General features: G+C 41.6%; 3 protein-coding genes across 3 annotated transcripts; 1 reads left to right on the top strand and 2 right to left on the bottom strand.

Annotated features, from left to right (window-relative positions):
- Window positions 1-9: 9 nt before the first annotated feature.
- Window positions 10-5898, bottom strand: LOC106611631 (ADP-ribosylation factor-like protein 9). The gene is made up of 4 exons (XM_014212036.2): window positions 5524-5898; window positions 1843-2011; window positions 1468-1643; window positions 10-1142 (listed from the first exon to the last, which is right to left on the bottom strand). The coding sequence occupies exons 1-4, from the start codon at window positions 5719-5721 to the stop codon at window positions 963-965; spliced, it is 723 nt and encodes a 240-aa protein (XP_014067511.1). The 5' UTR covers window positions 5722-5898; the 3' UTR covers window positions 10-962.
- A 2636-nt stretch (window positions 5899-8534) lies between these two features.
- LOC106611629 (signal recognition particle subunit SRP72) lies at window positions 8535-18626 on the bottom strand. Its single transcript, XM_014212034.2, has 19 exons — window positions 18457-18626; window positions 17617-17737; window positions 17342-17465; window positions 15426-15569; window positions 15194-15305; window positions 15052-15083; window positions 14798-14922; window positions 14634-14691; window positions 14350-14481; window positions 14087-14215; window positions 13476-13548; window positions 13180-13244; window positions 12975-13070; window positions 12216-12319; window positions 12034-12111; window positions 11689-11826; window positions 11537-11577; window positions 11246-11405; window positions 8535-9340 (listed from the first exon to the last, which is right to left on the bottom strand). The coding sequence occupies exons 1-19, from the start codon at window positions 18566-18568 to the stop codon at window positions 9148-9150; spliced, it is 2037 nt and encodes a 678-aa protein (XP_014067509.1). The 5' UTR covers window positions 18569-18626; the 3' UTR covers window positions 8535-9147.
- A 125-nt stretch (window positions 18627-18751) lies between these two features.
- On the top strand, window positions 18752-23228 carry LOC106611630 (leptin receptor overlapping transcript-like 1). The gene is made up of 4 exons (XM_014212035.2): window positions 18752-19043; window positions 19832-19907; window positions 20023-20209; window positions 20556-23228. Exons 1-4 carry the CDS (start codon window positions 19028-19030, stop codon window positions 20670-20672), a joined length of 396 nt encoding a protein of 131 aa, XP_014067510.1. The 5' UTR covers window positions 18752-19027; the 3' UTR covers window positions 20673-23228.
- Window positions 23229-25955: the final 2727 nt, after the last annotated feature.

Genomic DNA, 25955 nt, shown 5'->3' with positions numbered 1-25955 from the left:
ACACAGGTATTTATAACCAGGTTTTTATTTACATCACCAGGTGTGACAAAACAGAAAGAGTGGGAAAAAATGAGGTATTTGATGCTTAAATGACAGAAACAGTTTGGAGGTCTGTTATAGTCATGCCATACAAATAATTGTTACATTGGTTTTTGAAATTCAGTAGTGCACTTCATACCTGCTTATTACTCAAGATTATACCGGTAGTTTTACAAGTGATGAACATGAAAATGACTAGCACATTTTGTGCTCACATGTAGATTTATTCCTTAGTGCATGTAAACCCTTCAACCTACTCCAAGGCAAAACATTGCTAGCCAAATGCCCAGACAAGTGAAAAACGATACTTTGGAATTGTTCAGTTCTTCAAAATAATTTTTGGGATGATTGCTTTGTTTAAATAAATATCACATTGGTTTTAAGAAAATATAACTATGTAGCAAGGTCCCTTTAAGACAATATAGTCAATATATCCCGTTCCTATGCAAAATATAAACAAAAATAATCCTATGTACCACAATCGAGTCTTCAACATACTACCTAGCAGCCATTTGTCTAAAATGAACCTGCATTATGCTCTGCAAGTTGTAGATAGCTCTAAGAGAATAATCTTTGATAACAAAGCATTATCAATTCAATCCCTATAGGTAAGGATGTTGACACCATCCTTGAATTACTGTCTCTGAAAGTGAAAAACTACAGAGGCAAGTAAATGATAAACTCTGTGCTTTTGTTCATTTGTGCTAATACAATTGCCAGTGAATGAGTTTGACCATAAGAACCTTGTCAGCTTATGGCTTCTTTGGATGTGAATGAGGCCTTTCACTATCATGCAGTCTGTCAGTAGAGATTGTAGCTAGTGCTATCAAAACAAATGAAGGCAAGCCAGGACAGGGGTGAAACTAAAGTAACCTATCACCTCTCAGCCAGTGGGTCATTCATAGCTGATGACTAGAGTGAGTCTATCTACCATCCTGCACCATTTGAATGATCAGGTCCCGTGCGTCCTGCACAGCAGAATTCACCTCGGTGTCCCCCTTCCTTACATGGGTGCCGATGAGGAAGAGCTTGCGCTGGTCCCCCACCTCCTCCAGGGACAGGGCTTCATGGAGTGTTGTGATACTGCAGGCCCCCTGGTTATCCTGGAGATAAGGGGAATAACGGGAACAAACCCAAGGTGAGACACTGGAGCAGGTGCAGTATCTCACAAGGATGAAAAAGAGGCGACGAGGAAAGGAAACGCCACAAGACTATTGAAATGCAACTCTTGGCTCGTTCTCACATACCTGTCCTGGGTTCCTCACGTCCTTCCTCATCTCATTCTTAAAATGCTTGAAAAAGATCCAAGGTTACTCCCCTCTGACATTCTCCTTCAACGCGTTTTGAGATGGAGGCGAGGGGAGAAGACGTGAGGAATCAAGGAAAGACAATTGAGATGCAAATCCTAAATCAGTATGTCAGTCTCACCTGCTTGTTGGCTAGTACCACTAAGGGAAGGTAGAGGTCTGTTTCGAGCAGCTCGTGGAGATGCCTCTTAGCCAAAGGGAACTGGGCGGCATTGGAAGAGTCCACCACAAACACGAGCACCATAGCCTTGCACATGTACCTCTTCCAATAGGGCTGCAGATTCTCTGTGCCACCAACTGCAATAGATGGCATGTTTTTAGTTCATTTCTTCACCATAAGGTATCAGAGCAGTAAGTCATTTAACATTTATTAAAGACAAGAAAATACTGTGAATGCATATGTAGTGATGAACTTGATGTTGGTTCTTCATATCATGGTCATCCAGATAATTATCAGTAACTGCACTCAATATTGTCATGTGCAAGTTGCATTTACTTTCTAGGAACTCAATCTGCAGGTCCTCTCTATTGATGGAGACGGCATTGAACCCCTGTGTTGGGGCTACATCCTGCTCCAGACTCCCCGAGGCAAAGCAGTGAAGCAAGCTGGTCTTCCCTGCCCCTTCGAGGCCAAGCACCAGGACTTGCTTTCCTGTGGCCTTTGTCTAAGATGGCACATAGTAATAAAAGCACATCAGATACACAAGTTAACACAACCCAGATAATAATATATTTAAACATTGTATATTAATACTTTTCCGTAAGTGCTGATCCGGAATCATGTGAACATTTATAAAGCTTAAACCATCGATTTAAGCCCACAATGATCTTTACTTCAGCCTTAGTTTTCCATCACATAGAAGTCAAAGAGACTGAAGGGGGCTTAACTGAACTGTCACATTACAACAGCATGTGGTCAGTAGGAGCTAACCACTGCCTGAGTAAGAATAGACTAGTGTATGAAAAAACAGTGTGGCAAGATTATAATGTCAAGATAAGACTTGGACCTAGCTACAGTTTGTACACCAGATGTGTGATCATTATGTTACCTTTACTGGGTGTTACAGGTTAGCTTATACAAAACGCCATTAACTATCCTGCTGTCTGGAACAGCACGGGAGAGTTGAGCATGGTTCAGTGTGTATGTGTTGCGCTCGTTCGCCGAGTTGTAAAGGCAAGCAGAGCAGAAACGGGATACTCTTTAGTTGACTGATGTAGCTGGCAAGGTAACTGAGGTTTAACTTTTAACACAAAAATGAGTGTTTTTTTGCAGTGCTGAGCTAGTATTGTAACTGACATGTAACGCTAGCTAATGTTTCATCCCCTCTCAACTGAGGTGAATCAATTAGTTACGTTAGCTATTAGCTAGCACAGCCAGGTCAGCTCTAACCTCTAGCTATCTGTCAGATAGATAGTAATAATAGCCACCTCATATAGCTAACAGCAGTTGTTTGTATAGAAATGTTTTGTAGCCTTTGTTTGGTCCTTTGTTTGGTCCCGTTTCAACAGAAGTTGATGTACAGTTAGAGAGAGCTGGCAAAAAGTTGGCTAAAGTTAGCTATTATTTTTGCCTCAATCACACTAGACCTGAATCAAATGATGGAACCATCAGCCAAAAGATTGAAGATTGATATTCTGGCATTTTTTCAGTGCAATGTACGTTTTTATTAGTCAGTATGGCAATGTAACGTTATTGATCTGTCAGTTTCCCGAGCTAATTCCTTACTTTTCACACTGACACAGTAATAAACAGCTCTAACGTTAAAGGCTTCACTGTCATGGTGCACAGTAGAGGTCTGCGCAGGACCGATTTCTTCATTCCGCTCCCGCCCCCATCCACAGCTTTTCATACTGGAATCCGCGTCAGCTGTTGGCTTTCTGGCTGACTCCCACCCGCTACCCCAAGAACTGGTCCCAAACCAAACTGCAGTCCCGCAATGTTATTTTAGGCGTATGTGACGCAGCTCACATGCCAGCTATGGTCCCATTAATTTTGCACCCTATAGGCAATATCAAATGCAAAAATTACTTAAGAAATAGTTAAATTACTAGAGATTCTCACATGGCTCTTATATTAGGCTATCTGTATTACTGGGCCAAATCAGTCAATATGCTAGATGTAGTTTGAAGAGAGCAGAGTAGGAAAGACTTCCACATTCTCTTGAGTTATTTTTATAGTTACCTTTTAGGAGTGGGAAGATTTTCAGACTGAGAAATATGTGATCAATATTTAGGCCTATTTCTAGGCAACGTAGTAAGCTATTTAGGAAGTACATTTCCTTGGAAAGATAACTGCCCGTGCTTCTCCGCCCATGTATAGGCTATAAGCCTACTCTATTTAATTGAGACCACACCTGATCTCACAGGTATGTCTACTGAACTGGAAGCAGCAAGAATGATGACAGCGACACTTACTACATTTTTTCATAGGCTTATAGGATACAGCCTAGCTTTTAGGAGGGCAATTTGCAGGCAGAGACAAATAAAATGGTTAATAAATCAATATTGAAAATGAAAAGGTGCAACGCTCGCTCACCATAGTAGCCTAACTTATGTGCCTTTTCTTTTTCAATGATGATTACATTTTTTGATTGCACTTCGACTCACATTGGTTGAGCGCCCTCCTTCACTCCATTATCAAGCCTATTTATTTACAGACAATTTAGTAAACTAGTCTAATCATATTTAAGTTAATTTCATATTTAAATTAACTGCCACGTAATTCTCTGCATAGGTATGCAGCCTACTCTATTTTAACGAGACCACACATACTAAGCGTAATTGAACTCTCATTATCAACTAGGAGAGGTAGGCCACTTAAGGATGGCAGACCTTGAAGCAGGAAATTCTGAGTGTGTGAATAATGCGAAAAATTTGCTTTTAATACAATAGGTAGGCTATCGCATACAAAGCAGAAAGAGGACCGTTTCCAAATAATCTGTGGATACAAAAATGCTTTCATCCAAAAGTCATCTGTCTGACCGCCCACAGCATGAAAAATGCCGACCGTGCCGCAATGATCTCTGTCGGGACCCGCAGGTCCCGCAGGCATCCCGTGGGATGGGAGACCTTGAGTGCACAGTCAGTACACAACACTGCTCATCATGTCTTAGTAGAATCAGATGGTGACTGGGGTCACAGCAGGATCACACAGCCAGGGAAGACCAGTCTACGGAGCTCAAGTGAATTTTGCAGTATATTAACAATATCAGTGAATGATACAAAGTTCCATCTTGAATTGATGGGCATAGCTACAGGACAGCAGTTTAAGCTTAAAGCTACAGTCTAGGATCTGGGAATAATGGCCATTTCCATTATTGAACCATTAATTCTATTCTTGGATAATATAATGTATAAATGTACACTAAGGTAATTCTTTGTCATGCTTCATCTTTTATTTATTTTACCTTTATTTAACTAGGCAAGTCAGTTAAGAACACAGATCAGATGGTGACAGGGGTCTCAGCAGGGTCAGGCAGCCAGGGACGACCAGTTTGTGATGGAGCTGAGGTGAATTTTAAACCAATATCCTAACAAATGAATAACTTGAAAAAAATACAGACTTTTGATTGTTTTTATTAAGAGATCCTCAGTATCAAATTTCAGCCAGACCGACCAGCCAGCACGCCCGACCCACACCAGTCAAGTCAATAACTCAACTCTCTCCCAACACAATTTCCTTCCCAGTTCCCACCATTCATTTTTTTCAATTCCCAAGGAAAAGGTTTGGAAATAAAATAGAAAATATTGACCTAGTTCAGTCTTATTAATCACTTAAACATATTTAATAATGATATCTTACCTAGCTTGATGACTGTGGCCATTTCTGCTTACTTTTTGTTCAAATAGAGACAGCATATTGGATTATGTAAAAACGCAGGAAATTAGCATTAGATGCCAAAAAACGTTCAACCAGGTTATGCCCCGGCCCCCCGACTTCTAAAACCAAAGTGGCGCCCTTGTATACAACCGCTATATTGCCTGTCTATGGACCCTATTTATTATAAACTGCACAGAATATTTGCAAGTCTCTAGTTTGAAAAGTCTAACTTGTTTAATATGTACACAAGTACTTTTCTGTGGCGGTGAGGTAATTTCCAATAGCAACCACAAACATACGTCAAGTAGGCGTGCCTCAAAATATACATTTTGTAAGAACAATATGAACAATAAGTACCTCTGTTACGATTGTTGGTGTTTGCTTTGCGGGTTCTGGTGCTTTTTGTGCAGTTTCTTTCCTAGTCTCCTTTTCTATTTTCACTGGTTCTTGTTTTGGCTTTTCCCCCGAAGACACATAAGTCCAGATGACATACGCAACCCCTCCGGTTACTGCAAGAGCAAGACCCACGACCGCAGCTTCTCTGACAACAGGCATGTTCGAAACAATGTTACGAAATCTTGAAGAACTGTTTCACATGTCTTTATACATCGTGATAATCGTTACGTATCAATAAAATTGTATCCCTCAGTTTCAACAAGTAGATTAAGCTCTCAATGCGATAGGGGATATCCGGGTGCTTAGAGCACACAGGAAGTAACGTTAAGGCGCATACAGAAAATAATGTTTGCAGGAGCTAGAATATATGAATATATATATAGATACAATATAATACATTTTCCAAATAAAAAACATCAAACGCAAGACATGACCGTTGTACAATGCAGCCAGTCACTGCTACATTACACTCGAACTGCCGAGAAGACTTAATCTTCTCATGAGAGTTGTTTCGGCTCATCAGTTTGATTGACATGTAGAGACTTTGCACAGGTACCTTGGTCTGATTGGTCCAATTAGTGAAAACAAATAACCGAATTGAGCTGCTCGTCTAAACGCAGTAGTAGCATCACAATTTCAAAAGTAGGACTGAAAAATAACAGATAGAAAATCAGCAACATGAATGATGCAGCTAAATTATTCTTTCTTGTTTGCAGTTCCATAGTAAGTCCACCAGGTAGCGCTGGATTTCGAAGAGGGCACACTGCGTACAATGCTGATGGGATGTTCAATGACCAAAAAACTGGGTAAAAACGAATGACATGTATACACTAGATGACTAACGTGGGTTGTGTTGAAGCCACCCTGCTTCCATCTTAGCACTCTATTGGTAAAAAAAATAAGTTAGAAGCTTTAGAAATGCATTTATTAATCTCTACATTTGTTTTTGACATGTTTATTCTAGTACAGACACCTTTAATGCATACTTATTACATTGTGAACTAAACATTAAAAAAACAATTGACAGGATTTAAAAAATATTAAGTATTAATGTTACTGTCCCCACTACAACAATACATGTATTTTTGTCCTTGAAACATTGAATTGAAATACTGTAGAATTCCATTTATTCCTATGAAGGACTGCTTCTTCTGAGTGCCAATATATCTGACCGGTGGCTTCAAAGCCTCTCATTGGCCAATACATACGATAGAAATCCAGGATACAGTGCATTCGGAAAGTATTCAGACCCCTTGACTTTTTCCACATTATGTTACGTTACAGCCTTATTCTAAAATTGATTCAATGTTTTTTTTCTATTATGAATCTACACACAATACCCCATAATGACAACCTGTTTTTGCTTAGACATTTTTGCAAAAAACAGAAATAACACATTTACATAAGTATTCAGACCCTTTACTCAGTACTTTGTTGAAGCACCTTTGCAAGCGATTACAGCCTTGAGTCTTCTTGGGTATGACACTACAAGCTTGGCACACCTGTATTTGGGGAGTTTCTCCCATTCTTCTCTGCAGATCCTCTCAACCCCTGTCAGGTTGGATGTGGAGCGTCACTGCACAGCCATTTTCAGGTTTCTCCAGAGATGTTCAATCAGGTTCAAGTCCGGGCTCTGGCTGGGCCACTCAAGGACATTCAGAGACTTGGCCCGAAACCACTCCTCCTGCGTTGTCCTGTTGGAAGGTGAACCTTCGCCCTAGTCTGCTGTCCTGAACAGGTTTTCATCAAGGATCTCTCTGTACTTTGCTCTGTTCATCTTTCCCTAGATCCTGACTAGTCTTCCAGTCCCTGCCGCTGAAAAACATCCCCACAGCATGATGCTGCCACCACCATTCTTCACCGTAGAGATGCTGCGAGGTTTCCTCCAGACGTGACGCTTGGCATTCAGGTCAAAAAGTTCAATCTTGGTTTCATCCGATCAGAGAATGTTTCTTATGGTCTGAGAGTCCTTTAGGTGCCTTTTGGCAAAGTCCAAGCAGGCTGTCATGTGCCTTTTACTGAGGAGTGGCTTCCGTCTGGCTACTCTACCATAAAGGCCTGATTGGTGGAGTGCTGCAGAGATGGTTGTCCTTCTGGAAGGTTCTCCTCTGGAGCTCTGTCAGAGTGACCATCAGGTTCTTGGTCACCTCCCTGACCAAGGCCCTTCTCCCCCGATTGTGAAGTTTGGCCAGGCAGCCAGCACTAGGAAGAGTCTTGGTGGTTCCAAACTTCTTCCATTTAAGAATGATGGAGGCCACTGTGTTCTTGGAGACCTTCAATGCTGCAGAAATGTTTTGGTACACTTCCCCAGATCTGTGCCTCGACACAAACCTGGCTCGGAGCTCTACGGACAAATCCTTTGACCGAATGGTTTTGATTTTGCTGACATGCACTGTCAACTGTGGGACCTTGCACAGCCAGGTGTGCCTTTCCAAATCATGTCCAATCAATTGAATGTACCACAGGTGGACTCCAATCAAGTTGTAGAAACATCTCAAGAATGATCAATGGAAACAGGATGCGCCCGAGCTAAATTTCAAGTCTCATAGCAAAGGGTCTGAATACTTATGTAAATAAGGTATGTAATAAAATTTACATTAAAATACATAAAATACTGTTTTTGCTGTGTCATTATGGGTTATTGTGTGTAGATTGAGGAAACAAATATTTAATACATTTTAGAATAAAGCTGTAACGTAATAAAATGTTGAAAGTCATGGGGTCTGAATACTTTCCATTAGCACTGTATATACACATCATTGATGGGTTGGCAGGTAGCCTAGTGGTTAGAGTGTTGTACTAGTAACCGAAAGGTTGCAAGATCGAATCCCCGAGCTGACAAGGTAAAAATCTGTCGCATAAGAATTTGTTCTTAACTGACTTGGCTAGTAAAAAAAAAAAAGGTAAAAAAAAGGTAAAAAAAAAAAATCTAAATTGATAAGACTTTCCAAAGACAAATTAACAAAGATCAGTTTCAGTTAAGGGAGCCTATTTATTAAGACATAACAATGGGACACACATTTTGGCCAAAATCATTTGCTTTCATCATTTTTCCTAAAACAATACGCAAATGACGTACTGCTACCCAATAATAAAAAAAAAATGTATTTTTACTTTAGCCGAAACCATTGCAGGAAAGAAATATATACTAACTTTTGCATACAAAGTGTGCCCCTTTTTGAGTGGGCAAGTCAAGGAAATTAGTTTACGTCAGTTTCCAAAAACTCAGGCTCAGAGAACAGAAAAAAACTGTGAATTTCCTATGCACAGAACATACAAATTATACCTAGAGAACCCACTTGCCTACAACAAACAAATAAGGTCTCTGGCCATTTCCATTAGTTCGCCGACAATTGTTTCTGCATAAAAACAAAAAATCTAACCGCGAAGGAACCAGGCAGGGAATTGAGGCCCATTACTCAATTCATCACAACCTATTCAACAACTACAAATTGGACAATGTTTGTGGTTTAAAAAAAAAACAAGCTAATCAACTTAAATGACAAAGCACATGATTCTGTGTGTTCTGGGCTGTGTGGTGGTGGTTGCCAATGTGTTGCTCCATATCTGCAGCGTTCTTCCAGTCTACCAGCCACCCTTGCCTCCTTTCTTCTTCTTCTGAGGTGCCTTCTTGCGGGCCCCTGGCCCTGTGGTAGCGGGCTTCTGCTGTCGTGGAGGGACCACGTTGCTGGCAGCGGGGGCCGAGGTGGAGGCAGAGGCTTGGGCTGACCCTGGCCGGGGGGAGGTGGGGGGGCTGCTGGCAGTCTTACTGGCATCCCTGGAAACACAGAAGAATAATGTGTTACCGGCCAAATACAGCAGTACAGGTAAAAAGTAGAGCTGTGACAATACCGGTATTACATTTTTTTCCCATGGAAAAAATGAAAACACGAAGCAGCTTTGGTCCTTTAAAAACCTGCTTTAAGTAAAATATTGTGTGCTATTGCTAGGAACATAATGACTCTGGATGACAACATAATAATGATGTTTGTTTCCAACATTAGGGCGGGTTAACTATACAGTCGTGGCCAAAAGTTTTGAGAATGACACAAATATTAATTTTCACAGTCTGCTGCCTCAGTTTGTATGATGGCAATTTGCATATACTCCAGAATGTTATGAAGAGTGATCAGATGAATTGCAAAGTCCCTCTTTGCCATGCAAATGAACTGAATCCCCCAAAAACATTTCCACTGCATTTCAGCCCTGCCAAAAAAGGACCAGCTGACATGTCAGTGATTCTCTTGTTACAGGTGTGAGTGTTGACGAGGACAAGGCTGGAGATCACTCTGTCATGCTGATTGAGTTTGAATAACAGACTGGAAGCTTCAAAAGGAGGGTGGTGCTTGGAATCATTATTCTTCCTCTGTCAACCATGGTTACCTGCAAGGAAACACGTGCCGTCATCATTGCTTTGCACAGAAAGTGCTTCACAGGCAAGGATATTGCTGCCAGTAAGATTGCACCTAAATCAACCATTTATCGGATCATCAAGAACTTCAAGGAGAGCGGTTCAAATGTTGTGAAGAAGGCTTCAGGGCGCCCAAGAAAGTCCAGCAAGCGCCAGGACCAATCCTAAAGTTGATTCAGCTGTGGGATCGGGGCACCACCAGTACAGAGCTTGCTCAGGAATGGCAGCAGGCAGGTGTGAGTGCATCTGCATGCACAGTGAGGCAAAGACTTTTGGAGGATGGCCTGGTGTCAAGAAGGGCAGCAAAAAAGCCACTTCTCTCCAGGAAAAACATCAGGGACACACTGATACACTGCAAAAGGTACAGGGATTGGACTGCTGAGGACTGGGGTAAAGTAATTTCCTCTGATGAATCCCCTTTATTGTTTGGGGCATCTGGAAAAAAGCTTGTCCGGAGAAGACAAGGTGAGCGCTACCATCAGTCCTGTGTCATGCCAACAAGTAAAGCATCCTGAGACCATTCATGTGTGGGGTTGCTTCTCAGCCAAGCGAGTGGGCTCACTCACAATTTTGCCTAAGAACACAGCCATGAATAAAGAATGGTACCAACATTCTATGAGAGCAACCATCCAGGAACAGTTTTGTGACAAACAATGCCTTTTCCAGCATGATGGAGCACCTTGCCATAAGGCAAAAGTGATAACTAAGTGGCTCGGGGAACAAAACATAGATATTTTGGGTCCATGGCCAGGAAACTCCCCAGACCTTAATCCCATTGAGAACTTGTGGTCAATCCTCAAGAGGCAGGTGGACAAACAAAAACCCACAAATTCTGACAAACTCCAAGCATTGAATATGCAAGAATGGGCTGCCATCACCCAGGAGGTGGCCCACAAGTTAATTGACAGCATGCCAGGGCGGATTGCAGAGGTCTTGAAAAAAAAGGGTCAACACCGCAAATATTGACTCTTTGCATCAATTTCATTTAATTGTCAATAAAAGCCTTTGACACTTATGAAATGCTTGTAATTATACTTCAGTATTCCATTGTAACATCTGACAAAAATATCTAAAGACACTGAAGCAGCAAACCTTATGGAAATTAATATTTGTGTCATTCTCAAAACCTTTGGCCACGACTGTATATAAAAAGCTGCCACTTGAACAAAATCGGGAATCAGACAGGGTTGCGTTGATTTTTCCTGAATTAAACTATTAGATTCATATACATTAAGAGTGACCAACAATAAGAGACACGGAGGCGTTACTCACAGGTCGGACGCAGCTCCTGACGTGGCCCCCTGTGTGCCTTTACCCACTTGTTCCTTCTTCTTGCCCTTCTTCCTGCCCCGGTAGTAGGTGCGCTCTCTCATGGGCAGCCATCTCTCCGGGTCAGGGTTCGCCGTTGGGTCGTAGTTCTTGGGCAGTTTGCCTAGACAGAGGCAGGAGAAAAACAGTGATTCCCCATCCCATTCAGAGATGCTGACTTTATTTAAATCAGATAAGACAGTTATTTGGGTCACACAGCATGCAGATATTCACATACAACACAACTTGCAATACCCTTCTTTTTCTTCTTCTTCTTCTTTTTAACATCCCCCTGGCTGTAGAATGAGATAAAATTGATAGTGAGAGAAAACTTATGTACACAGAATGTATAGAACAGGTAGTATGCAGCTTAATTAAGTGTTTTAAAAAGCTTCACGTCTCCCCACCCTTGTTCTTTGGGTAGGTTCTCCCCCGTTACTTTAGCAGCCTTCTTTCTGACATAGTTGGCTCCGTGAGAGTTCTCCAGCTCATCTACGTCCACGTTGAACGACATGCTTTCAGGGGAGGGGAGGTGCTTGCTGAGGCTGGGACAACGGGCTAAGGATATAACATGCCTTTCCATTTACTAGGCAGTTCTATGTACTTTATGATAACAATGGTTATAAAATAAAAAATAAATAAAAAAACGCATCGACTGTGAATTTAAAACTGCACTAATCAGCGATAGTCATTCAAATACTCAGACTCATACTTATGTGTAGTTTAAAATACTGAGAGCAAAGAAAGGATACGACTTGGCTTTATCTTGATCCACCAAAGAATAAGCCGAAATAAGTTGTGCCAAAGTGTGGATGTCATTGGTGTTTTGCCTGTGGAGCGAGGGGGACTAGTTATTACATTGAATACCAAACGTAAAGCAAGCAAAACATTCACCAGCGTCACCACCGCACAACAGAAACAGAACATCGCTCACTTCCACAGTTGTTCCAGGTCACTGATGGCTTCCTTTTTCCGTCCGTACTTCAGCTTGAAATCAGCGGCCTCTCGTACGAGCGCCAGGTGAACAGAGGAACCAGGCTGGGATGGCAGAAGACAAGTTGACAATGAAGTGCTACTATGGCAGCACATTGTCAAAGTTACATTGACTTCGTGATGAATCTAAAAAAGGTACTCGTCTACTGATACCCCTTTCATACATAGGAAGCCGCTAGTAATGGGTCGATAGCGTCAATTGATAACCTTTCAGACATTTAAAAAAAGGGCCGCATCAGAAGCATCTAACTTTTCCAAACAGAATTCTGCTCCTGCATAGGATGTTCAGTATTGTTCCCCTGACAACAATAAACCTTGCTGATTAATGTTTTTTTTTTTATGTTAGGGTACACAGATGTGTTTTCTTTCTACTAAATGTATTGTTAAGTCACTGTATTTAACGAACGTCAAAGTACTTTTCTTAGGAGCGAGTGGTCTGCGTGCAGGCAGCAGGGTGAGCACAGGCAGCACGAGATCATTTGATTGACAGGTAGCCTAGTGATGGACGTTAGTCCCGCTTCAGAAGTGGAATTCCTCTACAGACAAGTTAAATGTCCATTCAGTGGCACTTCAAAACCATCTGCAGAGAAGGTTTCGTGGCGGCATTTAAAAAGCCATAGTGTACCCTTTCAGACAAACAAACATGCCATAGCCGAGGTGCTTTCAAGACGTCACAGTCCATGTCAAAGGGGTATAATACCTGTTCAGATTGGTAGTACTGAATAGCTTGGCTGAAGACATCAATTGCGCTGTCGATGTCCTCTTCGTGGCTGTACATTGATACCAGAGCTGAGATCTGTGAAACAATGTCAATTTCTTAGTCTTTTGATCCTTGTAATGCTTGTTCAGAAAATGTTACATCTAATGATTAGATTAAGAACAATAGAAAGAGTATAAAAACTAACCATCCCCTGTTTGTGCTTGAAATCTTCGATCGACCTCAAGATGTCACATGCTTTTGTAACGTGACCTTTGGAGAAGACAGCGATACATTTATTTATTATGAGGTTAACTTGTAGTCTGTCATATGCGCAAAGACAATAGAACTAAATGCTGCCAAAACAAATGAAAAGATAACAGTACCAGGCATCAGTAAAGGCAATGTTTAGCACTAATCTAATCCAATTTATCTTCAATAGGCCTATTTTTGGGGTTATTACCCAGTGACAAAAAAAAATGGGATTTGGAAAAAGAAGTTTACCTTGAGTCAAATAGAGTTGTGCCATCGTCAATTTGATACCAGATGCACTGTCTGGGTGCTGGTCTGAGAAACGCTTTAAAAACAATCACACAGTTAGCATTATACTTGCAGGATAAGGAAGAGATTTATTTTGTGTGTGTGCACTTTTTACCCCCTTTTATCCCCAATTTTGTGATACCCAAATTGTTAGTTACAGTCTTGTCCCATCACTGCAACTCCTGTACAGACTCGGGTGAGGCGATGGTCGAGAGCAATGCGTCCTCCGAAACATGACCCTGCAAAGCTGTACTGCTTCTTGACACACTGCTCGCTTAACCTGGAAGCCAGTTGCACCAATGTGTCGGAGGAAACACCGTCCAACATGGCCAAACCCTCCCCTGACCCGGACGACGCTGGGCCAATTGTGCGCCGCCTCATGGGTCTCCCGTTCACGGCCAGCTGCGACACAGCCCAGGATCAAACCCGGATCTGTAGTGACGCCTCTAGCACTGCGATGCAGTGCCTTAGATCGCTGCGCCACTCGGGAGGCAAAGGAAGAGCTTTCAATGTCCTATTTATATTCATACATCAACTACACGTATCTCAAGTTAGGATTGGCCCACAGTGAGTACCTGAAGCAGCTCTATGGCCTTCGAGTGTTGCTTCTCTCTGCACAGCTGAGCCACCTGGATCAAAACTGGCCGCGGGTGGCCTGGGTTCTGGGACTGGAGGCCTGACGACAGCTTTCTGCACTGGTCCGCCTGTGGGGTATAATGTAACGCAAGTCATCAATGACTGTTTGGATTTCCAGTCTAACCTATTCAGACTGTGCCATGAGTGTGTATAACTACGTGTCAAAATACAACTGAAGAGTTAATGTACTCAAATCCGATACCTGGTTAGTGTACATAGCCAACAGGGCTTTGTTGAATTCAATGGCCTGCAGCTGCTTTTTGGCCAGCTTGTACTCAACGCCATCGGCATTTGTCAGTTTCACCTTCTTCTTAGAGTCAAACACGTTTTGGTCCTGCAGGAGAAAAAAGGGATATGAGCAACAGCTCTGGCCCAGGATCAAAACCATGGGTTCAAACAATAAGAGAACACGGTCAATAACAGCTAAGCCTGTTTCAATGTTTAGTCGTTCCTAGCAGTACAGGGAATGTTCATGCATGAACCCACCTTGTTTATTGTAATGATGTTGTTAGCAGTCACAGCTAGAAGTCCCACATCTGACGGCCTTGGATTCAACAAAAAAATGAATGAGACAACTCTTCCGCTATTCTCTTCCTGTGCCTACATTTGCACATCAGTTACAATTGATTCCACTTTGGATAAACACTCACTTGAGCTTGATGACTTGGTTATAGAGCTGCAGCGCCTCCTCTGTCCGACCCTGTAACTGCATAATGTAGGCCATCTGGGAGTGGATGACAGCCAGCTCCGACTCGACGTCCTCCTCAGTTATATCCTGCATGAACCAGACAAGCCAATTACGAATCAGAACTTGAAAAAAGAAATAACAGTTGGTGACATTTCTGTCTGTACGCTCAGCCATGACATTGTGAACATATGCATTTCACAGGCATAGAGCACTCACCGAATCCTCTGAGAAGAAAACCCGACAAAGCTCTGGAAAAAAATAACAAAAATGGTCAACATTAACCACGAAAGGGCTGGACAAAAACCTTAAGTGCTACATTATGTAGCAGGATGAATTGCAATATGTCTGTGGCCCTGACCTTCTGCTTCCTGTAGTTTGTTCAGAGCCTCCGTGAGCTGGCCTCGACCAATTAGAGTACAGGCAGCGTTGTAGCTCAGCTCGTATGTAGTCTCAGACAGGCCAAGGTCATCCTGCAAAAACAGGGTGGAATGACATTTGGGAAGATTAAGGATGCCAGGGCTTCAATAACCAAGTGTCTCAGAGGACCATTATAAATAGAAGTCTGTTCTAATTGTGTGTAGAAGACCCACCGGAGAAGCCTTCTCCCATGTGCTCATAGCAGCCACCACGGCTGATAGGTTGGTCTTCCTCTCCTCTTCGTATTCATCCTGGGAGTTCCTGATCAGGTCTGTGTAGACAGCCTTGCACTCATCATAGCGCTCCATACGGTACAGCTAAGGTGAGAACAAAAGGGGAGGCCAGGGTTGTCACCAGTTACCACAATTGATTTAATAAGTCTGACGCTAAGGATATACTGCTTTCCAGAGAACAGGTTCAAATACCCGTCATTCGCGTGAAGAAAAGGCGGAGAGACCGAGGGAGAAGGTTGGGATGCCTTGTTAGGATTCGTAGGCGAGTTGGTAAATCACCACTACCATCGGTTGTATTGGCCAACGTGCAATCACTGGAAAACAAACTCAAAACCAGGGCGTGTACTCAGAGCATGCGTAGACCAACTGGCAAGTGTCTTCACTGACATTTTCAACCTCGCTCTGACCGAGTCTAATACCCACGTTTCAAGCAGACCACCATAGTTCCTGTGCCCAAGAATGTGAAGGTAACCGGCCTAAATGACTAACGCCCCGTAGCACTCACATCGGTAGCCATGAAACCCTAGACCCACTCCAACTCGCATACCACCCCAACAGATCCACAGATGATGCAATCTCAATCCATACGGCCCTTTCCCACCTGGACAAAAGGAACACCTATGTGAGAATGCTGTTCAGTGACTACAGCTCAGCATTCAACACCATAGTGCCCACAAAGCTCAACACTAAGCTAAGGACCCTTGGACTAAACACCTCCCTCTGCAACTGGATCCTGGACTTCCTGACGGGCCACCCCCAGGTGGTAAGGGTAGGCAACAACATCTGCCACGCTGATCCTCAACACCGGTTCCCTCAGGGGTGTGTGCTTAGTCCCCTCCTGTACTCCCTGTTCACCCACAACTGCGTGGCAAAGCACAACTCCAACACCATCATTAAGTTCTGATGACAACTGTGGTAGGCCCAATCACCGACAACTATGAGACAGCCTATAGGGAAGAGGTCAAAGACCTGTCAGTGTGGTGCCAGGACAAGAACCTCTCCCACAACGTGAGAAAGACAAAGAAGATGCCTGCGAACTAGAGAAAAAGGTGGGCCAAACAGGCCCCCATTTACATAAATTAGGTTCAAGTGGAGTGGGTGGAGAGTTTCAAGTTCTTTGGTGTCCACATCACCAACACACTTTCAAGGTCCAAACACACCAAGACAGTTGTGAAGAGGGCATGACAACACCTTCTCCCCAGGACCTCTATACCAGGCGGTGTCAGAGGAAGGCCCCAGAAATTGTCAAACACTCCAGCCACACCAGTCATAGACTGTTCTCTCTGCTACCACACGGCAAACGGTACCGAAGCGCCAAGTCTAGATCCAAAAGGCTCCTTAACAGCTTCAAACCCCAAGCCATAAGACGTCTGAACAGTTAATCAAATGGCCACCCGGACCATCCCCTTTGTTTTTACACTGCTGCTACTCTCTGTTTATCATCTATGAATTGTCACTTTACCTCTAAATACATGTACAAATTACCTCGACTAACCTGTACCCCTGCACATTTATGCGGTACCGGGCCCCCTGTATATAGCCTTGTTATTGTTATGTAATTCTATTGTGGCACTTTTTATTTTTACTTTATTTTAGTAAATATTTTCTTAACTATTTCTTGAACTGCATTGCTGGTGAGGGAGCATTTCACAGTAAGGTCTACACCTGTTGTATTTGGCACATGTGACAAAATTTGATTTGATAATTATTACTTTGTGGCTGAGGTAACTAGTGATGACCTGAGGCCAGTACATTGGGCCAGTTTTCTGTGGCTGGCAGGATTATCCACTGAGGGGTAGACAGCCAAGCAGCGTTAACAACAACTCATGTAATGTCTTATTTTCAAAAAGTCTTACCACTTGGCCATAGAGTTCCTTGAGCTTGTCTGTTTGTTCTGAAACACTTTCAATGGTCTTCAGGGCACTTTCAACTCTGTTCAATCGGTACTCACAGTATGCTTTTTCAAACACAATAAGCTCACTGAGGAAGAACAAAAAAATAAGTGTTCAACATTGGAAAAGGGTACAACCAGGAATTTCTCTGACCAAGTCAAGTATTTATAGATTGTGCATTGCTACGAGATTATCAAAATGTAACAATATGATCCAGTCATTTGTCATATTCAACATACCTGCCAAGTACTTTTGAATAAGTGTTCATGACATTCAGTGCCTCTTTGAAGCTGCAATTCTGCACCAGGCAAACTATTTTACAGTGAAGAGCTGTCACGTCTTCCTTGACTTCATGCAAAACTGTGGAAGAAATGCACTTCGGGATTACAATTTACATAAAAAGGTATACTTTTTCTTCAGGTCAACGCCATCAAACTAGTTAGCTATAACTTAATAAAATCTCAATTTGTAGTGTACGTGGAAAAATATTTTTGCTCAAATCTATTAATCACAGTTTCCTGGTAGATACAAGGCTGCTACCTAAGGTTTGACGGGGCGGCAGGTAGCCAGCCTAACGTTAGTTGTTAGAGCGTTGGGACAGCCCGAGCTGACAAGGTAAAAATCTGTTTTTCTGCCCCTAAACAACGCAGTTAAGCCACTGTTCCCCGGTAGGCCGTCTTATCTGACTTGCCTAGTTAAATAAAGGTAAAATAAATAAAAAAGGTGATAACTAAGCGTATAGCACGGTAGTTGCAATAATGTGGCTAAGCTAGTAGTTAGCTAAATTGGGACACGTCACAGTGTTGAATAATTAATGTTGGTCAAAATGTGATATTACTGTCCTCAACAACATCTACGCTAGACTCCGACTCGTCAGTTGGTAAAATGACTCAAACAGAAACTAGTTAGTGATTAGCTTGAGTAACATATAGTTGCTTATTTCTCATAGGTAACGCTTTAGCTAAGTGCTAACAGCTGTAGCTAGCTATGTTAGCCAACTGGCTAGCAAACTAGTCAGACCTTAAACAATAGATAATAGCTTGACAGTTACAAACATGTGAACAAGAGCAAAATCCTACTTTTGTTGACAGCTTTGAGGGCCCGAGTGAAGTCTCCATTCTGTCCACAGCGATTCACTTCAGTCCACAGCGAAGCAACGGTGCCTCCTCCACTCGACATGTTTCGCAGCATGCGAAACTACAGCCGGAAGCAAAATGTGCTTCTTCCGGGTTGATAGAATCACAACTGTACCTAAAGAAAACAAAACAAGTGAGGAATCCCCATGCATTTACAAAGACAAACATCATAATACAGCATAATATACTAGCTTATTAAAAATGGCATTGATATTAACAGAGTATTAAGAATAAACTCTCTCATCAACACAAGGATAATGAGCTAATGTATAGATACTGATACAGGGTGGGGTTTAAGCATACAAATGCATAAGTCAGATGATTTTGTCTGCGATAAATTGATTGTTGTCTATTTCTTGTTTTGTCAAATTTCTTGTTTTGAGTGACGGGTTTCGCACATGCGCGCGATGCTAGCTACAGACAGCTCTTTGAAATCGTATGCACGGACTGTTTGATCCAGTAGCAAGGGTGTATTGTTGTCGTGGACTGTGTGACAAGTTTATGTTCTACAGAAATGGCCGGAATTAAAGGTGAGGAAGTTACTATCATACTTTAAGATAATATATTAACTGGATTGCAACAAAAGTAATAAATACAACAAATATATATAAACGCTGAAAGGATGGATGTGCAGCTAGCTATTAAGCTAACAACTGAGTACTAGCTAGTTAGCCGGCTAAGCTAACGCCATTATTTGCTAGTTAACGTCTACTAGCTTTGACAGGCCGATAAATAGTAGTGTAGCTAGCTAACTTTCTAAATACATATTTTGCCACTTAGCTAGCTAGCTACATATCAACGAGAGAAGCAGTATAGCTAATGTTAGCTAGCTTGGCACCAGGCTAGTTCTGGTAGCGTAGTTTCGAATGGTCAACTAAGCTAGTTAGCTAATGATTGCCATTCTGAATCAATGAAATGAGACGATATTTGCCTTCCTGCCAAACCTCCTGTGTTGTTATTGATTGATTGGTTGTTATGTCAAGCCAGGTAATGAAGATAGCGCCAACAAACTAAGGATGCTATCAAGCTAGCTAGCTATACAACGATGACTTCAAGCTAAGATTAGCTATACTTCGATAGCAATTGCATTGTCTCTCCTCACCAACTAGCTAGCTATAGCATTGTCTCAATCCTCACCAGCTAGCTAGCTACTAGCTAAATAACATGACATGCAGGAGTTTACAAATCAAGCATCCCCTCACCCAAGCATTAGGCCAACGGTCAGATGATCAATTATGACCAAAGGATTTAGTCTTACACACACACACACACACACACACACACACAGCTGCTTAGTTTCTTTACCACTCATTTCTAGCTCTGATCAGCCTGTCCTTTGGTGGGGCCATTGGACTCATGTTCCTGATGCTAGGATGTGCCCTTCCAGTGTATGAGTAAGTATCTCCATCATATTCAACCTGACTGTCATGATGCAGGCCTTTGTAATATGATGCTGCCCAGATTTAGTATTTTTTCAGTCATAACTGATGGGAACTTCTCTCTTCACAGTAAATACTGGCCCTTGTTCCTCCTCTTCTTCTACATCCTCGCCCCAATCCCTTACAGCATCTCCCGGAGAATTGTTGACGACACAGATTCGGCAAGCAACGCCTGCAAAGAGCTGGCTTTATTTCTCACAACAGGCATAGTGGTTTCAGCTTTCGGCCTGCCAATCATTTTCGCCAGAGCTGATGTCGTAAGTACACATTTTGGGGATTTTTGCATGTGTAGGCTAAGTGGTGTTTGGCAACACTTTGCACTTATACCTCTGCAGTTACAACATTGCGTTAGCTTTGCTGTTAAAGTAATTGCTTTCTATTTGCATGCATTTTTCTTGTTACACAAATGGAATAAGGACCATTCCTTTTAAATGTTATAGGCTACCATTTGTGTAATAACAATAAATGCTCCATTACTGAACTCCATTACTAAACAACAGTTTAAAAAGGACTCTGTTTTGCTCAGTCCAAACTACAGATTGAAAGTGTGCAATGCAGAATTTTGTAACATGTGCGGACTGAGTTATTCATGTTTGTTTACAGATTGCCTGGGGAGCATGTGCGCTTGTGTTAACAGGCAATGTAGTGATCTTCGCAACCATTCTGGGATTCTTCTTGGTCTTCGGATCAAACGACGACTTTAGTTGGCAGCAGTGGTAAAATTGGGGGTGTGGGACTAAGTCTGAACTGTTTATATTACTAGAATTGTTATTATTGTCATTATGATTACTATTATTGTTGTTTGTTGTATATTTATGACCGCCCATCCATAGACACATTAAACCAGTGCAATAATTTGATTTAACTGTCATGCGAAACGTCAGACTGACTTCAGGTGGTTGTGGTGACTTTTTGATTTGTACTTTTTATTTGCTCCATGTTTGAGTCTTCTCCATTCATGTACTGTACAGACTTATCTTTTGAGAGTCAAAATCTTTCTAATGTTGAAATCATAATTGTCCATCTTATCTGTGAAAATGCAAAAATGTCAAACTTAATGTAAACCTGGACTCAGATTGACCTATGTGAGGGATTGTGATTGTCTGAAAGGTGGAAGCTTTTCCTGTGAAAAAGATATCTAACTGACAAATGTTGTTACTCCTTTGGGATTGACTGTGTACAATAGCATGCTGGTCAGTTTTGACGTAAGTTGCTCCCTCCAAGGGCTGACAGCACAGGATATTTTGTATGGAGTATGTGTTGTTTTTGAAGAGCATATTGAAGCTGTGAGCTTTAGTCTCTCAGATTGAAACCGTTCAATACTAACGTACATACAGCGTATATTGATATAATACATTATACAATGCACTGTCGCCCATTTCAGTGATCAATTCTAATGACTTAGCTATTCAAATAAGTTAATTTGATACTGGCCTCTTGTGCTTTGTTGTTTAGCCTAGTGTAGCATATTCTGTCCCTTTTGAAAAATGTCTAGAAATCATTGTAACCCAGTGTCGTCTTTTCTCTCTAAAACAAAGTCAGCATTGATTTGTTCGAGCAAGGTTTAGAAATCATCAAAATCCTTCGTTAGACAGCTCAGGATTAGGGCTAGCCGGTGGAAACATGGCCAATTTAAGATCTAGGCTACTTATAACCATGGGTAATACTGCTAGGCCTGGATTTACCAGGTATTCTATTGGTTTCTATACCTGGAGCTGGAAACAAAGGCTGCACTGTAATTATGTTTCAAAGATAAATGTGGATGAACCCCAGTGTTTACCAAGTCACATCCTATTTTGGCCTATATTTTGTACAGCTGCACTAAAATGTACACGCGTCCTCTTGTTGAAGGAAATGAGCTCGCCGTATAGGCCAAAACGAGTTTTTAATGTGGTTTTTGTATGCTGCATTGGGTGTGCTGATACATTCTCTCAGTGTAGTTTGTCATTAGTTAAAGGTCTCAGTGAACAGTGCTGCAGCTTTGGAGTTTGTTACATTTAACTGAATTAGTCATAGCTAACCAAGGTATTAAGCAGCTGTCACCCCATGTGCACTGGTTTGTTCATCTGGGTGGAAGGATTGAGTGTTTATGATCTCTTTCTTTTCTTTTTATTTTGCGGGAGAAACAGTTATCTTTGTGAAAAGTGGTCTCTGGAAGAGACAAATATTCCAGAAATAACCGGAAGCGCTTATGAATCGGTTATCTCTTTGTGTCACTCAGTTTGTCAGTAAGTTTGTCACATTCTTATTTCCAGTCTTCCAGAGACCACAACCTCAGTGAAGATAGTGATTGTATTAATTGTATCATAATGAAAACTCTTTTGCACCTTTGTGTTTAGCTGAACTTTTAAATAATATTTATTACCTTAATTAACAAAGGTAATGTCACAGCAAATGGTGTTTTTGTTATCCTTTTAGTAAGTCAAATTGAAACTGGAACTTTTATTACATCAAATATACAGTACAAGTCAAGTTTGGACACACTTACTCATTCCAAGGTTTTTCTTTATTTTTACTATTTTCTACATTGTAGAATAATAGTGAAGACATCAACACTATGAAATAACACATATGGAATCATGTAGTAACCAAAAAAGTGTTAAACAAATAAATATATTTGAGAGATTCTTCAAGGTAGCCACCCTTTGCCTTGATGACAGCTTTGCAAGCTCTTGGCAGTGTGCAAACCTGTCATCAAGGGAAAGGGTGGCTACTTTGAAGAATCTCAAATATAAAATATATTTGTTTTTTTAAACACTTTTTTTGTTACTACATGATTCTATATATGTTATTTCATAGTTTTGATGTCTTCACTATTATTTCTACAGTGTAGAAAATAGTAAAAAATTAAGAAAAACCCTTGAATGAGTAGGTGTCTCCAAACCTTTGACTGATACTGTATGTTTATGCCTACAGCAATGCACTGATGGTATATCTACAGTTTTTGGACATCTAAGGTATTCCATACTGTTTTAAACCACAAAATGATTGTTATAGACCGAGTACTGCATAGTGAAAGTTTGAGAAATGTCCAACAAATTCCAATATAATTCAAACAAACGAACTGCTGAATCAGGTCATTCTAATCATGGGATGGGTTTGTCACTGATCTCTTTTATGAAAGATGTGTTGTTTCACAGACCTGAAATATTTTATTTATTCGTTTTAGCAGACACTGTGTAGATGTCCAATTGCCATTTTCTATCTACGAGTTTTGTGTTCGGAGGCAGAAGTCAGCATGGTGGTTTTCTTTTCTAAATAAATGCCATTTTTGAACATCTTGTCATTAAATTAATTATTGATCAATCTCCAATATCAACACGTCCAAGTTGCATTCGGTATGAGACTTTTGAAGAGCCTCAGTTATTTAATGGTTCTTCCTTGAACACTGAACCTTCATATCTCACAAGGATCCGACCATTGATTCTAAACAGTTTAATTTATATGTTCCACGTGTGTGTGTGTGTGTGTGTGTGTGATGTAAGGTAGTGATTGACATGTTTATTAACCTCACATGGAAGCAGGCAATCAAGTACTAACAAATAAGGAATAGCTGTGCTTTGTCTCCCCCACCTGGCAAGAAACTGACACATGAAACAAAGCAATACATAAGCTGATTCGTATATAAACTCAGCAAAAAAGAAACATCCTCTCACTGTCAACTGCGTTTATTTAAAGCAAACTTAACATGTGTAAATATTTGTATGAACATAACAAGATTCAACAACTGGGACATAAACTGAACAAGTTCCACAGACGTGACTAACAGAAATGGAATAATGTGTCCCTGAACAAAGGGGTGGAGGAGGGGGGGGGGGGGTCAGAATCAAAAGTAACAGTCAGTATCTCTTGTGGCCACCAGCTGCATTAAGTACTGCAGTGCATCTCCTCCTCATGGACTGCACCCCACTCTTCCACCAAGGCACCTGCAAGTTTCCGGACATTTCTGGGGGGAATGGCCCTAGGCCCTCACCCTCCGATCCAACAGGTCCCAGACGTGCAAAATGGGATTGAGATCTGGGCTCTTCGCTGGCCATGGCAGAACACTGACATTCCTGTCTTGCAGGAAATCACACACAGAACGAGCAGTATGGCTGGTGGCATTATCATGCTGGAGGGTCATGTCAGGATGAGCCTGCAGGAAGGGTACCACATGAGGGAGGAGGATGTCTTCCCTGTAACGCACAGCGTTGAGATTGCCTGCAATGACAACAAGCTCAGTCCGATGATGCTGTCACACACCACCCCAGACCATGACGGATCCTCCACCTCCAAATCGATCCCGCTCCAGAGTACAGGCCTCGGTGTAACGCTCATTCCTTCGACGATAAACGCGAATCCGACCATCACCCCATGGTGAGACAAAACCGCGACTTGTCAGTGAAGAGCACTTTTTGCCGGTTCTGTCTGGTCCAGCGACCGTGGGTTTTTGCCCATAGGCGACGTTGTTGCCAGTGATGTCTGGTGAGGACCTGCCTTACAACAGGCCTACAAGCCCTCAGTCCAGCCTCTTTCAGCCTATTTTGGACAGTCTGAGGACTGATGGAGGGATTGTGCATTCCTGGTGTACCTTGGGCAGTTGTTGTTGCCATCCTGTACCTGTCCTGCAGGTGTGATGTTCGGATGTACCGATCCTGTGCAGGTGTTGTTACACATGGTCTGCCACTGCGAGGATGATCAGCTGTCCGTCCTGTCTCCTGTAGCGCTGTCTTAGGCGTCTCACAGTACGGACATTGCAATTTATTGCCCTGGCCACATCTGCAGTCCTCATGCCTCCTTGCACCATGCCTAAGGTACGTTCACGCAGATGAGCAGGGACCTTGGGCATCTTTCTTTTGGTGTTTTTCAGAGTCAGTAGAAAGGCCTCTTTAGTGTCCTAAGTTTTCATAACTGTGACCTTAATTGCCTACCGTCTGTAAGCTGTTAGTGTCTTAACGACTGTTCCACAGGTGCATGTTCATTAATTGTTTATGTTTCATTGAACAAGCATGGGAAACAGTGTGTAAACCCTTTACAATGAAGATCTGTGAAGTTATTTGGATTTTTACAAATTATCTTTGAAAGACAGTGTCCTGAAAAACAGATGTTTCTTTTTTTGCTGAGTTTTTATATATATATATATATATATATATATATATATATATATATATATATATATATATATATATAACACACACTACCGTTCAAAAGTTTGGGGTCATTTAGAAATGTCCTTGTTTTTGAAAGAAAAGCAAATCTTTTGTCCATTAAAATAACATCAAATTGATCAGAAATACAGTGTAGTCATTGTTAATGTTGTAAATGACTATTGTAGCTGTTATTTCACAGTTTTGATGTCTTCACTATTATTCTACAACGTAGAAAATAGTAAAAATAAAGAAAAACCCTTGATTGAGTAGGTGTGTCCAAACTTTTGACTGGTACTGTATATGGGCCGCACTGAAAATGTGTTATATTTCCTCAACGTCAAGATCTGCAAACAGTTTTTCTCTATCCATCGTTTTTTGAATTTCCGATACTCCATGACTGTCCAGCTTTCATTTTCGTGATCTTTAGCGATCTGGAAACAGTCAAGAAACTGTATGAATGTAGGTCCATTATCATTTCTACACAGTTTTGTTTTGGTTTTAAAAAAACAACCACAGGCCGGATTGGACCCCCTTGGCCCGTGGGCCATATGTTTGACACCCCTGGTCTAGACCACTCTGAATGTCAAACTGACATAGAAATAGGCATGTAGGTACAGTTATTGCTAACACTCATATGATCACAATTGGAAGAATTAGGGTGAGTGAACCACAGTAAGGGAGGAAAGGGAATAAGGGAGACTGCTTTCATACCCAATACCTGACAACCAAGTGAATAAGGTAGGTATCGGTAGTTATTGGGTAACTATGGTAACTAGGACTAACAGGTCAACTACTTAAGATGATCCATTTTGGCTAATCATTTAGAAGTATCAGGCTGTGATTGAGATGCATTAAAAGCAATGTATTGTAATAT

Source organism: Salmo salar, chromosome ssa09, assembly GCF_905237065.1.
Source record: "Salmo salar chromosome ssa09, Ssal_v3.1, whole genome shotgun sequence".
Taxonomy (NCBI): Eukaryota; Metazoa; Chordata; class Actinopteri; order Salmoniformes; family Salmonidae; genus Salmo; species Salmo salar.
Note: the sequence above shows the minus strand (reverse complement) of the source record. Positions and strands in the feature narration are given on the sequence as shown.

Bases quoted from the DNA above. Each gene is read 5' to 3' on its own strand.
- LOC106611631 (XM_014212036.2), bottom strand. From the start codon at position 5,721: ATGCCTGTTGTCAGAGAAGCTGCGGTCGTGGGTCTTGCTCTTGCAGTA. The intron at 2,012-5,523 runs GTACTTATTGTT...GTGCCATCTTAG, and splicing joins CACCAACAATCGTAACAGAG to ACAAAGGCCACAGGAAAGCA. The intron at 1,143-1,467 runs GTGAGACTGACA...CCTTATCTCCAG, and splicing joins TGGTACTAGCCAACAAGCAG to GATAACCAGGGGGCCTGCAG.
- LOC106611629 (XM_014212034.2), bottom strand. From the start codon at position 18,568: ATGCTGCGAAACATGTCGAGTGGAGGAGGCACCGTTGCTTCGCTGTGG. The intron at 17,466-17,616 runs GTATGTTGAATA...GTTCTTCCTCAG, and splicing joins TATTCAAAAGTACTTGGCAG to TGAGCTTATTGTGTTTGAAA. The intron at 13,245-13,475 runs GTAAACTTCTTT...TCTTCTCCAAAG, and splicing joins ACAACTCTATTTGACTCAAG to GTCACGTTACAAAAGCATGT.
- LOC106611630 (XM_014212035.2), top strand. The intron at 19,908-20,022 runs GTAAGTATCTCC...CTCTCTTCACAG, and splicing joins TGTGCCCTTCCAGTGTATGA to TAAATACTGGCCCTTGTTCC. The intron at 20,210-20,555 runs GTAAGTACACAT...GTTTGTTTACAG, and splicing joins TTTTCGCCAGAGCTGATGTC to ATTGCCTGGGGAGCATGTGC.